The 15,219-nt window shown below is 29.3% G+C and overlaps 1 protein-coding gene across 1 annotated transcript in view; it reads right to left on the bottom strand.

Annotated features, from left to right (window-relative positions):
- Positions 1-1,384: 1,384 nt before the first annotated feature.
- Positions 1,385-15,219, bottom strand: part of LOC100204197 (probable dimethyladenosine transferase) — a 28,880-nt gene continuing 15,045 nt past the window's right edge. The window contains 3 exon segments of the mRNA XM_065801320.1: positions 1,385-1,451; positions 12,049-12,155; positions 13,622-13,685. Coding sequence (XP_065657392.1) covers positions 1,409-1,451; positions 12,049-12,155; positions 13,622-13,685 — 214 coding nt within the window. The 3' untranslated portion in view covers positions 1,385-1,408.

Here is a 15,219-nt window from a genome sequence, read left to right as displayed (position 1 = left end):
ACAGTATTTTTCCAAGTATAGATTTGCTCAATATGCTCCTAATAACATTTGACTGTTATCAAATCTCTTAGTCTGTTAAGAAAAACGATAAATTACTAGTGGAGATATTGAATTTAATTAGTTCCGCCTTCAATAAAACTAAATCTTAACAAATAGTGTTCTGAGTTCTCTGACGATTAAATCTTATATTTAATCGTACACTAATTTCAATATAAATTGTATGCTTGTTTTTTATATTCATTCAAAAATTATTTCATATATGTTTTGTTTTAACCATATCTTTTATTTCGTATTTAACATTTTTATTATAATTAAATTCAATAAGTTATAAGTAATTATTTAACGAAACAACAAAGAATTATTTATTTCAACCATACATGACCAAAACAATCGAAATGTATATAAAAATGTTTTTTTCTAGCTAGTTTATTAGACTTTGAAAAAATCAAAATTTTTCAAAATCTTCAAGGTCTTTCATAAAGTAACAGGAGTCAGCAGTGACAGATCCGGGATTTTTGGTGTTTGAGATAGAGACATGGAGTAAACTCCAAACATTTGTATGTTTATACTTATGTCAAATAATAAAACTTTGGAAAAAATTGCGAAGATTGGAGGGCTGGGAACGAAAAAGCCTATTAACTTCATCCCCCCCTCCCCCATCCCAAACGTGAGGGGCAACAAGTTGATAAAATGCAGCAAGTACTACGTACTGGCTTACTATATATACTGGCTTGATTGGAGTACTGGCTTGATATATCTTGTTCTTTATTTCTCCTAAAACTTTAATTTTTTAAACAAAATCATTAAGCTTCATGAGTTTTAAAATCAATGTTATATTGAGTAACAGAGAAATTGACTAAAGTTTGTCTTTGTTTTCATTATTTCAAAAAATTTATATTGGGAAAGGGGAGGGGTTTGATTTTGTACGTACGCAAAGAGAAAGGGAGAGAGAGAGTACGGAAGAAAAAGAGGGGTCTTTGAAAGTATAAAGGAGCGTACAAGGGGGATCGTACTTTATGTATGTCTACTTCCCCAAAATGATAAAAATCAGATAAACCTTAAACCTAGATAAAAAATGGACATCAGATTAGTTCAGTAATCTAGTAGCTATTAAAGAATAATTCAAATTTTTGAAAATGCCATTGGTTAGATTTGAAGCGCCAGTGCTCAAAAATTGAAAAAATGAAAATTTATTTATGACAGTTTTGACATTACAAGTGGTACTCGCAGACAAATTTTGGGCTCCAAATACTTTTATTACGATTTATTAAGTTCTTGAAAATAAAAATAGATAATAATTAAGATTGAAAAGATAATAAGGATCTATAATAAAAAGGATTGTTACCCAAGTTGATTTCTTAAGGTTTCAATTCAAAAAAACAAGTTATTCTGATAAATAGAAACTTATTCATGAAAAATGAACACCAGCAGTGTTGAAATGATTCAGCAACCTAAAATGAAAATGATTTTAACTTTACATTTATAATTATACATGTATATAAATATAATTACATTAAATACACACACATTCAATGGTCTAAAAATTTAGAAATTACAGAATTTTAACATACATACATATATATGGCGGAGAAAATAGAATTAGCCTCACCTTTATTTTTTGTTCTAATTTAACAAAAATGGCAGTGAAACAATTATTAAATCTACTTTATTTCTTATTATCTTCTACTACAATTAAAAAATTTATAAATTGGTATGTTTAATTAATTACAAATGGAAAAAAAATTAAAAGTACTCAATTTGTGGAGAAAACAGAATTAGCTTCATTAAAGTTATATACAAGAAAATACAGAAAATTTTGTTTTTACGCTCATTTAATATTTTAGTATTGCTTCCTGAATATTTAATGACTTTAAATATGCGACTGAACATACTAGTCACAAGATTTTGGACAGTTTCTATAGATATTTCATTCCAAGCTTCTCTGATACGAGTTTTCAGCTCTAATGTGGATTCAAATTGCTTACCATTTTCATAAACCTTTCTAGAAAGTATTCCCCATAAATTTTCAAATCGGTTTAGATCTGGACTGCATGCGGGCCATTCAACTACGTGAATATTTTTTTCTTTGAACCAAGCTTTTGTAAGATTTGAATTATGGATAGCAGCATTGTACCTCTGAAAAGTAAAATTTTCATCCATCAATTCTTCACCATGTTTAAGCAAACTAATTTCTAACAAGTCAATATAGTCTTGTGAATTCATTTTGTTAAAATCCATGCCAGTGGAAGTTTTCCAGCAAAGGAAAAAGCCCCCCAAACTGTACCAGCTCCACCACCAATGTTACGACTCAGCTGAGTTTCTTCCTCTATTTTTAAGTTCGTGCTAGTAATTTTGATAGCCATCAGGACCATCTAGATTGAACTTTTTTCATCACTAAAAAAAACTTGATGCTACTCTTCCTGCCAAGACGTGTTCTTTTGCAAATTGTAATATAGCTTCTTCATGACGAACAGTAAGTTTTGGTTTACGCTTATTCCAAACCGTGTTTGGATCTTCATGTAAGACTTTTCTGACACGTGGAACAGTTACAAGTAATTGTAAATCAGCATTAATTTGAGATGCAGTCATGTAGAGTAGCAGTGGGACGTACAATAGCTAGTTTAGTACAATTATCAATTTTACGTTTGCCACCACTTTCCTTATAAGTTCCATAATTAACGCCCATCCTGAGGTAATTATTAACCACTTTTGGAGATCTTTGAATTTTTTTTTTGCAATCTCCCGATTAAATAAGTCTGTATCTTTGTATGCTTTGATTAGAGCTAATTCTTCATTTGTTAAACGCTTACCACGCCCCATTTTAAATTTAGGTATCAAAAACCAAATGTTAAAAACTTTATGAGCACTGATTTCAAAGTCTTTGTTTACTTACAAATAATAATAAAAAATTAAGTCATCACCAGATCAAAATATACAAGTAAACTGAAAAAAATTAATGACGAGGCTAATTCTATTTGCTAACGCAAATATCAAGTGTTATACATTTTATGGTTTTATCAAATGTACCTCAATTTAATTATGCTATATTTTAATCTAAAAAGTTGTTGTTTATAACAATAATTATATATGTGTGGATATAGAATATGCAACGCACAAATTTGCTAACAGATTTACAAAATATTGGATTAGAACATGGTGAGGCTAATTCTATTTTCACCACTGTATATACACACATTTAATGGTAGTTAAGTTTGTAGATGCTTTGATTAACTAGTGTACAAGTTATGCTTCCCGTCTCTTATAAAAGGCAATGTTCGTTGGGTAAAACTATTTTTGTATGTCGTATTTGCAGTGGCTATCTTGAACCCGAAGTTGATATTTTGTATAGCTGTTATTTTAGATTTATTTTTTGTCTTTATGTGTAACGGATTAATTGAGTTTCGTAGAATTCGTTTAAGGATTTTTATACATATATTGTCAATGTACGTATCAGCATTTTGAATGTTATATTTTGTTCTCGCGATTTCTAGACTAATATCTATAGATTATAGCGTTTTCAGATGTATTTGCTGTATTTCGTGCTTTATTTTGCTTGCTGACAGTAACGGTGCAATATAGATCAATTGACCAAGTCCAATATTTCGGTATATTGTTACTAGTATTTCGCTATGAAAGCTTAGTGTGTTAGCGAAAAGATAGTATAGATTAGGTTGTTGTAGTTGTGAAGTTAGGAGGAGATACGTTCCAGTTAACGCAGATCGGAGGAAATGGTCATTAAATAAGGGGGTGGGGGGAAGATTGTGGTTTTCTTTTAATATTTTTTTAAGATTTAATTCTTACGCAATCATTATTTTTAAGCACATTTTTATATCCTGTTTACACTAAGAGAACTGGAATACAAATTTACTGCATAATATTTATTTTATTTTTTACTGTATTTTATTAATTTCTTTTCTGGTAAAAATCTTTTTTTACTTTCGTCAAAATCCTAATTTTAACATATTTTAGGCTAAAAATGAAAATTATCGAATCAAATTCGGCAGCACTCAATAAACGTTTTTATTCTTTGTTATAATTCTGTACTTAACATTTAATTTGTATTTTTCAAAGTTTTGCAACAAACAAAAAAAAATTAAAAAAAATAACCATAGAGGCCATCCAGTGCGACTGTTGCTTCTTTTGGATTCACATAAAATATATTTTAATTGACAAACATACTTACAATTTGTTTCCAAAAATGGTTCAACACTAACTGTATATCAAACATTTGGCATTCTCTCTGATCTGGAACTTATGTTAACTCTTTTCTGCAAAGAAACTTCCTTATAGAATAAGATCTCACAAAACCCCTGAGTACCTCAAGGTATTTGCATTTAGTTGTTTAGTCCAACAACTAAATGCAAATACCTTGACCTTAATGAACTAAATAAATTTATTAATCCTTGCACACAAATTGACCTTCATCCTAATATTTCTTCCATTCTCTTCATTTCACATCAATGATCTCTTCAGTCTTTTTAGTACTATTAATGGTGAGAGCAGTAGTTCCTCTCCCATGGTGAGATAAACTACTGAATCTAATTTATATGCAGAGAATTCTAATATAAATGGCATTACCATACAAGAATTTAACATTGAGCATTGTCCAACAGAGTCCAAAAAAGGTAGTGCACTTTTTTACATAAATTCAAATTAACTACATAATTCCTAGTGATCTCCTATTTTATGCCTCCAAACTTCCTGAGTCTGTTTCTGTTGAAGTTATAAATCCACTTAAGAGTAATACAATTTTTTGATATATTTATCTACATCCAAGGATGCCGCGAAGGGAGGGTGAGTGTGTGAGGGAGGGGGAGAGGCAAATTTGACCCTTTAGACGAGTCAGTCGGCAAAATTTAAAAAAGGACCTCTTTTTTTTTTTATATGCAAAAATTATATCTACCCATTTTTCTCTTCTTTTTAAAAAGTCATGAAACAAAAAATATTGTACAAATGGGCGATTTCAACATAGATTTATTGAATTAAAGAGAATCACAAGTTGTTTTTAACTTTTTTTTAATCTTAATGCTCTCATTCCCAACCGTAATTCTTCCAAAACGTCGTGTAATACTGTAAGAATTTCAATTTCTATTTTTAATTATTTAAATGTTTTATTTGTTACATCGTTACTATTGTTTAACGTGTTTAACATGTTGTTATTGTTTACATCGATAAAATGTATGTTTGTTTATGTTATTTAAGTTTTATAACTAATCTTATATTATCATTATTTATAATTTTGAAAATTGTTTGTATATAAATTAATTGTTAATTCCAATTTTATTAAATAAAGTTAATCAAAACAAACCATTTTCAAAGTATTAAAAATAGTAAGATTATAACTATAATTATAAGAATAATATAATAAAATAACAACGAAAAGTTAAACTTTCTTAACATTAAAAATGGAAGGTAAAACCTTATAATGATCATGTCACAATATGCTATAGTCTAATACCAATAATTATTACTTAATAAATAATAAATTAAATTCGAAGAATTTACTTAACAAATTTTATTTTTTAATCTTTTAATTTTACAAATATAACAAATTTTGTTTTTTAACCTTAAAAATTTAAGAGAATATAACAAACTTTGTTAAATTCTCTCAATATCACAAAAGTAAGATTAAAAAAAAATCTATTAATTTATAAAATTTATAAAAATATATATTCAAAAATATATATAGTAATCTTAACTAACTACATTAGATACAAAACTGGGTAATCCTGCAGTTAAGCGGCTTAAAATGATTTTATTTTTTCGCTTGTTGCGCTTTCGTGTGAAGACTTGCTCAAAGTAGTGACTTTTTAATATAAACAAAAGGAATATTTATTGGCTTCAGTACATACATCGACTATCTTATAGCCTGCTGCTACAAGGAAGTGCTGCTACATCGAATATCTTATAGCCTGTTGCTACAAGGGAGTGCTGCTACATCGACTATCTTATAGCCTGTTGCTACAAGGAAGTGCTGCTACATCGACTAAGGGTTTGGCATGGGGTAGCATCTTTTTTTTTAATTATTATTTCACTTATTATTTCTAATGTTTAAAAAGCATCATCTGACGAGAGCGCAACAAGCGAAAAAATAAAATTATTTTAGGCCGTTTAACTGCAGGATTACCCAAAACTGCTTCTAGGAAGATTTGTGCAGAGAGCTTCATAGTAAATTATGCAGTAAAAAAATCGCATCATGATTAATAATTTTTGTTAATGAAGTAATGAAATCTTTTTCTCTCCCTCAAACCACCTAAATCTTTCTAAATGGATATCAGCAGATACACACTATCAGATACACTAACTATTTTAGATGTTAAAAACAAAAGTTTTTGGTAATTTTGTTATTGTCACTGAACTTGTTACTCACAATTAATTTAATGGCGTATGTTAAGTTTCACTTGAACAAATAGTTCACAATTAAGAATAAATTGCACGTTAGAAAAAACATAAAATTTTTTTTAATAAATAAAATGTACTAAAGTCTAATATTATTTATTATTTATATATTATTGACTATTTATAAATTATATTATTAAAATTACTAGTGTTTTAATTTTAAAAACCTTTTTTTGTCTGTAATTACCAATATGCAAATTTAATAACAGAAAATAAAATAAAAATACACAGATATTTTTCTTCTATTTTTGTGGCAATTCTTTTTGAATAGCTGTAGTGGTTTTTCTTTTTCTCTAGTTACATTAGAAATATTAATTTACGTTGAAAAAAAAAACAACTTGTTTATAAGTTTGTACATGCAAAAAACAAGTTTATCTGTTACTAAAATTTTCAATTTTTGGGCAATTTTTAATTTGGTTTAATACAAAAAATTTAAAGCAATATTAATGATAACTAGAGCTTGGCAAACAGTGGAAACTGCAACTGGTTAACCTGTTTTTTGTTCAGATATCTGAAAACTTTTTTTTTTCCCTAAAGAAAAGGCCGATTATTAAATATATATTACTAAATAGATAAATAAAAGATTTCTTGTTTTAACAAGCTAACAAGTTACATGAAAATCACAAACACCATGAAAATATATAAAATTTTAGAGTGCACTTAGTTTTACTTATTTCAATATTTTTTCTAATAATTTTTTTTTTTTTTTAAACATCTTCGCTTCCAACAAGGCTGCAAGCAGCCACTAATTAAAGTTGGAAGTTACTGAAAGAGAAAAGATGAAGATTGTAGAGCAAGATAACGATTGACGGACGACTTAAAAGATTACAAATTATATAAATCAGGAAAGCAAGATGAAGGAAGCGAATTCCAAAGAGCTGATGTTCGAGGAAAAAAACTAGACATAAGCGTTTTTGGAGCATTTAGGAACAGTCACAGAAAAAGGATGACACTAAATTGAATGACGAGTAACACAAAAATGAATTTTAGTAGATGGCACAAGAGACGCTAGCTCTTTAGAGCAGTGCCTATTATAGTATTTGTAGAAAAGAGAAAGAGAAGCAACATTACGACGATGTGATAATAGTTGGAGATTGGCTGCAAGAGCAGGTCCAACTATTTTTACAATGCATTTTTGCACCTTGTCTAAAAGAGAAAGGGCATCATTAGAAGATCCGCCCCAGATATGGCAATAATATCCCATACAAGGCCGGATTTGAGATTTATAGAGATAGAGAATAGAATCCGAAGTAAGAAAGTTTCGAGCTTGATAAAGAGATGCAACCTTAGCAGATGCTAATTTTGCAACTGATTTGATGTATGGTTTCCAGGAAAGATTGGAAGTAAGAGTTAATCCAAGAAGATGAAGAGTAGGTGACTCATCGAGTACATCACCGTTCATAAATATAGGAAGATCTAAATTATTGCGATAACGATTGGCTGAAAAAAATTGAGTTTTATCTGTATTGAAGTTCACCAGCCACTGTGAGCCCCATGCTGTAGCAGAAGTGAGATCCTTTTCAAGCTCAAATGCCCCTTCCAAGCAATCAGAGGGTGTTAGTTTCTTATCACGACAAGAACAAATGGTAGTATCATCAGCAAACAATGCCACCTTAGATGTGAGAATATCTGGAAGATCGTTAATGTAAATTAAAAAGAGTATAGGGCCAAGGATAGAACCTTGAGGAACCCCTGAAGTTACAGAATAAGAAGAAGAGTGTTGTCCATTGAGGACAACTTTTATGCTACGATTGGAAAGGAAGGATTCAATGATCTTAAAGATGTTGCCGGATACACCATAAGAAGAAAGCTTATGGAAAAGACCAGCATGCCAAACTTCATCAAAAGCTTTTGAAATGTCAAGAGCGATGGCCTTAACCTCTCCACCTTCATCTAATGCATGATAAAACCTGTCAGTTATTACTGTTAGGAAATCAGCTGTAGAACGAGAAGATCGAAATCCATATTGATGGTCAGAAAGTAAGTTATTAGATTCAAAATGAGAAATTAAGTGTTTGTTAATTAAAGATTCAAAAACCTTGCTTATGATAGGAAGAAGACTTATGGGACGGTAGTTAGATGAATCAGATTGCTCTCCAGAATTTTTGAAGATAGGAATAACAGATGCCGCTTTCCAGCAGGCTGGAAAACAAGACTCTGATAAGCACTTGTTGAATAGTTTTGAAAGTATAGACAACAGCTCCGGAGAACACTTCTGCAAGACAATAACAGGTATGTTGTCCGGGCCACAAGCTGTAGAAGAGTCTAGGCAGGAAATCACTTTAGATACAGATGCTGGAGTGATATGAATGTCAAGCAATGGATCAACCTGTTTGTTGGCAATATCAGGTAGAACGCAACTAGTGGAATCAAGAGATGATATTGATGAAAAGTTTTTAGCAAACAATTTGTCTTTAGGTGAGGTGAAAAAGTCTGAACCATACAAGAGAGGTGGAATTATAGAATTGCCCTTATTATTGATATTATTAAAGATTCTCCAGAAGTCACGAGAGCCTAATTTTTGAGATGAGATACGAAATTTCATGACCTGAGAATAGCGGGTTTTGGCGTTAGACAAAACCTTTTTACAATTGTTTCTAGCAGTAACAAACAGACGTCTGTTTTCTGGAGAATTGTTTTGCTGATAAATATGGAAGTAATGGTTCCGATTGGCAATCGCAGCAGCACAGTGTGAAGAAAACCATGGAGAAGAGTGAGCCTGGAATCGTCAAGAGGGAATAAAAGATTCCATGCCAGCCTGAATGCACAAAGTTATGTAAGAAGCACATTTGTCAGCAGACAAAAGCTTTCTACCCAAGGGCCATCAGGAAGAAAATCACGGAAAGAGTGCAGTCAGCTTTGATATAGTTGTAAGAGGTACGATGACAGGGGGATTCAGATGACGAAGAAGAGTGAGATAATAGTTTTAGAGAGGTCAAACCGTGATCAGAAGCACCTAAGGTTAAATGTGAAGAAACTGAGCACTGACTAGGATCCGAAACAAGACAAAAGTCGAGTAGAGAAGGTAAATGATTCGGGTTGTCTGGAAAGCAAGTTGGAAAGTTGACTATTTGAGTTAGGGATTGAGAAAGGCAAAACTTGTGGACCTTAATGCCTGCAGAGTCACTGATACTAGAACCAAGCCATTTAGAGTGATGAGCATTAAAGTCACCAACAACAACAATATTGGCTGATGGAAAAAAAGAGAAGGCTTGGTCAATTTGATCAGACAAAACATCAAAAAGAGTGCAGTCTTGAGATGAAGGAGAGCAATATAGAACAAAGAGAAAGGCGATAGAGTGAAGTGGTGCTTAACAAAAGCACATAAAAGGTTAGTCTGTGGATTCAAACCTAGTTTCACGACAAATGGGTTAATTCTTATGAATGTAAATGCCCAGGGCAAGCATGTGACTATTGGAGTCTTTACGAATCAGAGGAAGATAACCATCAACACTAAGATCACAAGATGAGACAGCCGAACTCAAATTAGTCTCACAAAGAGCAAGTAGGTCTGGTGAACTTTGCAAGAGATAAGACTCAACAGAAGAAAAGTTACTTCGAAGACCACGAATATTAGTGAATGATAGGTTTAGAGAACTTGGTGATGATGATGGTTTTTTGAGTTTTATAGTTTTTGGTACTTTATTCATTTTTAAATTAGATTGAAAGCATAGATAGTACTCAGAACACCGTTTAATAGCCCAAGCAATTGACTCATTACTACTAATAAACCCTAAGCCGTAACAAAGGGCTCCAAATGTGGCCTCCGCAATGCACACCAAAAGTACAAACAGGGACACCATCCATGCACAACATGGCACTGTTAATACTTAACCATGTTAATACTTAACAGATATTTTTCAGCTGTTGATGGAATCAGCCTCTCTGAGAGCCACCACAGAGTTCGGGAAACCTGACTACCAGCCGGCCTCAGAACCATAAAACTGAGTTTTAGAGCTGTACCCTCATTAGGAGATAATAGAATGAGTTGCCTAGTCATAAAAACAGAGACACAAGTAAAACCCATGCATTGAGTCAAGAAGATCCAGCATTCAACATCCTAAACTGGAAACAATTTATTAAAAATACATCTGCGCCAGCCTAATAGATGAAGAAGGGGTGCGAGGCTGGTCAACAGATAGAATCTGTTTACCCCTTAAAGAATCTGTTTACCCCTTACAGAATCTGTTTTCCCCTTAAAAATCTGTTTACCCCTTAAAGAATCTGTTTACCCCTTACAGAATCTGTTTTCCCCTTAAAAATCTGTTTACCCCTTAAAGAATCTGTTTACCCCTTAAAGAATCTGTTTACCCCTTAATGAATCTGTTTGCCCCTAGAATCTGTTTACCCCTTACTAATAGATTACATACAGACAGAATCTTTCAACAATATTTAAATTTTAAAGTATTTATAATAATTTAGAAAAATCCAGAAAAAAAAAGTACCACTAACTTGAAGTATTTTGTCAACTTTTTGTTGTTGATGTTTTCGTTTGTTATTTCATTTGTTGTTATTTTTTTGTCATTGCTGTTTAAGCATTTAACAGTTTATTATTTTAATTTGAAGTTGTTAAATAACAATCTAAAATTAAAATAATCAAACAACAACAAAATTCGATGTCAACAAATTTGTTTTTGTAAATTTGATTTATGTATTACTTTATTTATGTAGTATTCTAGTATATTTTTAAATTATACTTTTGTAAACAGATCATGTGCATAATTTTCAGTTAAAAATAGTATATTCAGTTGAATAGTATAAAAATAATAAATTGATTATTGAGTTATAACTATGTTGTTTCAAAAATATTATTTGATTAAAAAACATGATTTTTAAGTGACAACTACTTTATCACAATGTTTGCTATTTGCAGTGCGTTTTAAACTATGATTTCATTGTTATAAACAAAAAATGATTCTGCTGAATTTTGTTTTCTTAGAACTTTTTTTTTTTTTTTTAGTTTAATGAAATAATTCCAGTATATACATTCAGTTACATTGGATTTATACAGCAATAATAAAAATTTACTTTTATAATAAAAAACTGCCGTAAAACCGGTTACTTTGTTTTACAATTTAGAAAAACCGAAAAACTGGTTTTGTGAATTTTTACAGTTTTTGGCAAGCCCTAATGAAAACTCAAACTTTTTTGTGCATACTATTATTCAGAATAATAAATTTTGCACAATATAGTGTAAATAAATAATAAATTAAATTTTGCACAATAAATAAATAGTGTAAATAGTTTATTTAATTTGAAATTTGCAAATCAAAGTTATTTTGATCTTTTTTTGTTAATTTTATAATGAAAGATATCAAATTGAAATTGAACTAGATTGTAACAACGCGCTACAATTTTTTTTTACATAGTTTTATTTTGGTTTGTACTCATTTTTATTTATCCAAAAAATAAAAAATAAAAAATTCCCAATAATCAATAAATTACATTTTATTAGATATTCAATTACTAGGATTTATCCGTAACTTAACCATTTCTACGGAGTATGTGCATGCGTGTGTGTATATAAATATATTTAAAATTTTAAAATGTATATTATTTATAATACACATTTTAAATAATATAATCTTATAATTATAAATGTTATTAGAAAATAAAATGAATAGTAAAAAAATAAAATAAAAATCATACAATAAAAAATCATCAATATCCATTGTTCTTGCTCGCTTTTTATCAAACTCTTTTTCAACCAAAAGTTTTAAAACTTTTTCTTTTATGTTAAAATCATCTTCTACGATCTATTAAAGGCATAATCATAAATCAATCATTTGCAACCAATAGAAAAAAATAACATTTATCTTTTTAACATTAAATTTATTAAAACAGCATAGCTATAAAAGTTATAAAGGGCATAACTATAAAAGTTATAAAGGGCATAACTATAAAAGTTATAAAGGGCATAACTATAAAAGTTATAAAGGGCATAACTATAAAAGTTATAAAGGGCATAACTATAAAAGTTATAAAGGGCATAGCTATAAAAGTTATAAAGGGCATAACTATAAAAGTTATAAAGGGCATAGCTATAAAAGTTATAAAGGGCATAGCTATATAAACTACTAAAGGCTTTTAATAGTAGCAAAAAGAAAACCAGTGTTTTTAATAGAATTATTTAACTAATACTGACATACAGTGGTGTTCAGAATGCATCTTTTTATAAAAACATAATTACTATTGTTTGATATATTATGATGATGTATGAATATATTATGATGATGTATGAATATATTATGATGATGTATGAATATATTATGATGACGTATGAATATATTATGATGACGTATAAATATATTATGATGATGTATGAATATATTATGATGATGTATGAATATATTATGATGATGTATGAATATATTATGATGATGTATGAATGAGGTATGCTTATGTAGCAAAATATTTTATTTCGTGTAAAAAACACGAAAAGAACAAGTTTTCAAACAATTAAATTGGTGAAAAGAAGAACAGTACTAGTCCAATATTTTCATTTCAAGATAATCAATGTTTAAGTTTTAAACAGTTATAGTTAAGTTAACCAGTTATAAATCTACTTTATAACTGGTTAACTTAAGATTGAATAGTATTATTTTTGTAGTACATAGAGAGATCGTCATAAGTTAAATGAAATAATGAAATAAGTGCAAATAACAAAAAGGGACTATTACTGCTCTTCTTCTCACCAATTCAATTGAACTTCAATATCTTGGCGTTGGATATTTTAATAATTGTTTAAGAGGTTCAAATTATTTTTTTCCACAACCAAACTAACAAAATTTTGAAAAAAGTTGGTTGAAATAAAGATTTTACTAAAACTATTACATGGATAATGATGATGATGGCAAGTTAGTTATTGATCATGTCATCTATAAGTTAAGATGATAACAATGATGATGGCATGTTATTATTGATCATGTCATCTATAAGTAGGGAGCAACTCTATCTATAATGAAAACTTATGCTAATATGGTAAAAAAATTTTGCATTTAAAAAAAAAAAATTAAAAAACTTTTGCATTTAAACATGGCAACATGGCTTCTACATTATAATATCCAAATACCATCTGGTAATTGAATGCTCTAATAATACACATATTACACAACATTTTTGAATATTGCACAACAGAATTATAATATTACAGAAGTTAAAAAAAATAAAAAACAAAAAAAATAAAACTAAAAGTAAAATAAATAACCGAAGAAGAACTTACAATATTGTTGATGGAACAATGTATTTTGTAGTTTTTTTCAAGCATATCAATAACCGCTTTAGAGCTATGTTTATAAAATCATGTTAATATATGAAACTAATACTTTTTATAAATCCATTACACACAAAAAAAGTTCTAAATATATATCAAAAATACCTACAGTGGGATATAAATAATAGCATGAATCTGTTTTTTAAAACTTTGTCAGAACTAAAAATCTTATAAGCACTAAATTTCTCGCAAAGTCTCCCTACTTACTTTTTAATCCTAAAAATGGCGATACCTAATTATCTTTTCTGAGGCACCCTCTCAAATACACTCACTATTTTCAAAATCATCACAACTTTTCTTTTTTTTTGAGTCTCACTGCACATCCAACTAATCATTATTTTCTCACCACACACCCATCTAATCATCATCGTTTCACCGCACACCCATCTAATCATGAGCTTCTTGCAGACTATAAACATAATCAAACTTAATTTATATTTCATATTTGTATATAAATACATTCATATGTTATATTTACTTTAATTTATACAGATGTCCAAAATACAGACTTAATTAGGCATGTGAACTTTTTTTTGCAGACTTTAAAGGGTGTTAAAACATAATGTGAAAATAAAAAGCTAAATATTTTATCAAAATTCATGATAGCTTTTAAATTTTCAGTTACAAAAACTTCTACAATTAAATTTAAACATTTTGGTAGAGATTTCTGGTTACAGCATCCATTTTAGCTCCAAATATTATAAAATTACAAGTCAAGATTTTTTAATAAAGTTGGATGATCAAGGCACGATTATCAAGTATAATATAAATCTCTTAAGACTATCAAATCCTAAGAGTGATATTAAAATATTTGATAATATTAAAATGTTATCAAATTATCACAAAAATGCTAAAACAGCATTATTTCAACTGACAATATCTCAAGAACTAATGTGTATTTTTAGTTATAATTTTTACAGTTATTTATTATGGGCTGAAATTAAGGTAAAATTAATCTGAGACGCTAGGACAAGGAAAATACTTTTTTGGATGATTAAAGGGTACGGCATAACTGGTAAGCTGCTAAAGAAGCTTGATGCTTCTCTTAAAAGTAGAAGACAGCCAGTTGTATAAGGTGAAGCAGTTTTTAATTGAACAAAAATTTTAAATCATGCCTTAAAAATGAATCTATTTTATTTGTAAATATTAGTTAATAACCTTGCAAAATAGTTTTGAATGCAACTCAAAATCTCATTGGGAATGATACTCAGCAAAATCAAAAATAGAGATGCTTTATTGAGTTTGTTAGAAGTTAAACTAATGAAAATTTTAAAAACCATTTCACTCTAACAGAGGAAATAATTAGAGACATGATCATGAAATAACCACTATTACCAATACCACTACAACCACCACCGCCACCACCACTACTACTATTTCTCATGCTTTAAATAATATCAGTTTTTTATTATCGATAAATAATTATATTAAATAATATATATTTCACATTTATAAAAAAAAAAGTTTTACTTGATTGCTACAACTGATCTCAATTGTTTAGATCAAATTCAATAAAAGTTAATGACCTAATGCAAATAAATTTACAT

Source organism: Hydra vulgaris, chromosome 07, assembly GCF_038396675.1.
Source record: "Hydra vulgaris chromosome 07, alternate assembly HydraT2T_AEP".
NCBI classification, from domain to species: Eukaryota; Metazoa; Cnidaria; class Hydrozoa; order Anthoathecata; family Hydridae; genus Hydra; species Hydra vulgaris.
The sequence above is the reverse complement of the archived record's forward strand: the minus strand, read 5'-3'. Positions and strand labels throughout refer to the sequence as shown.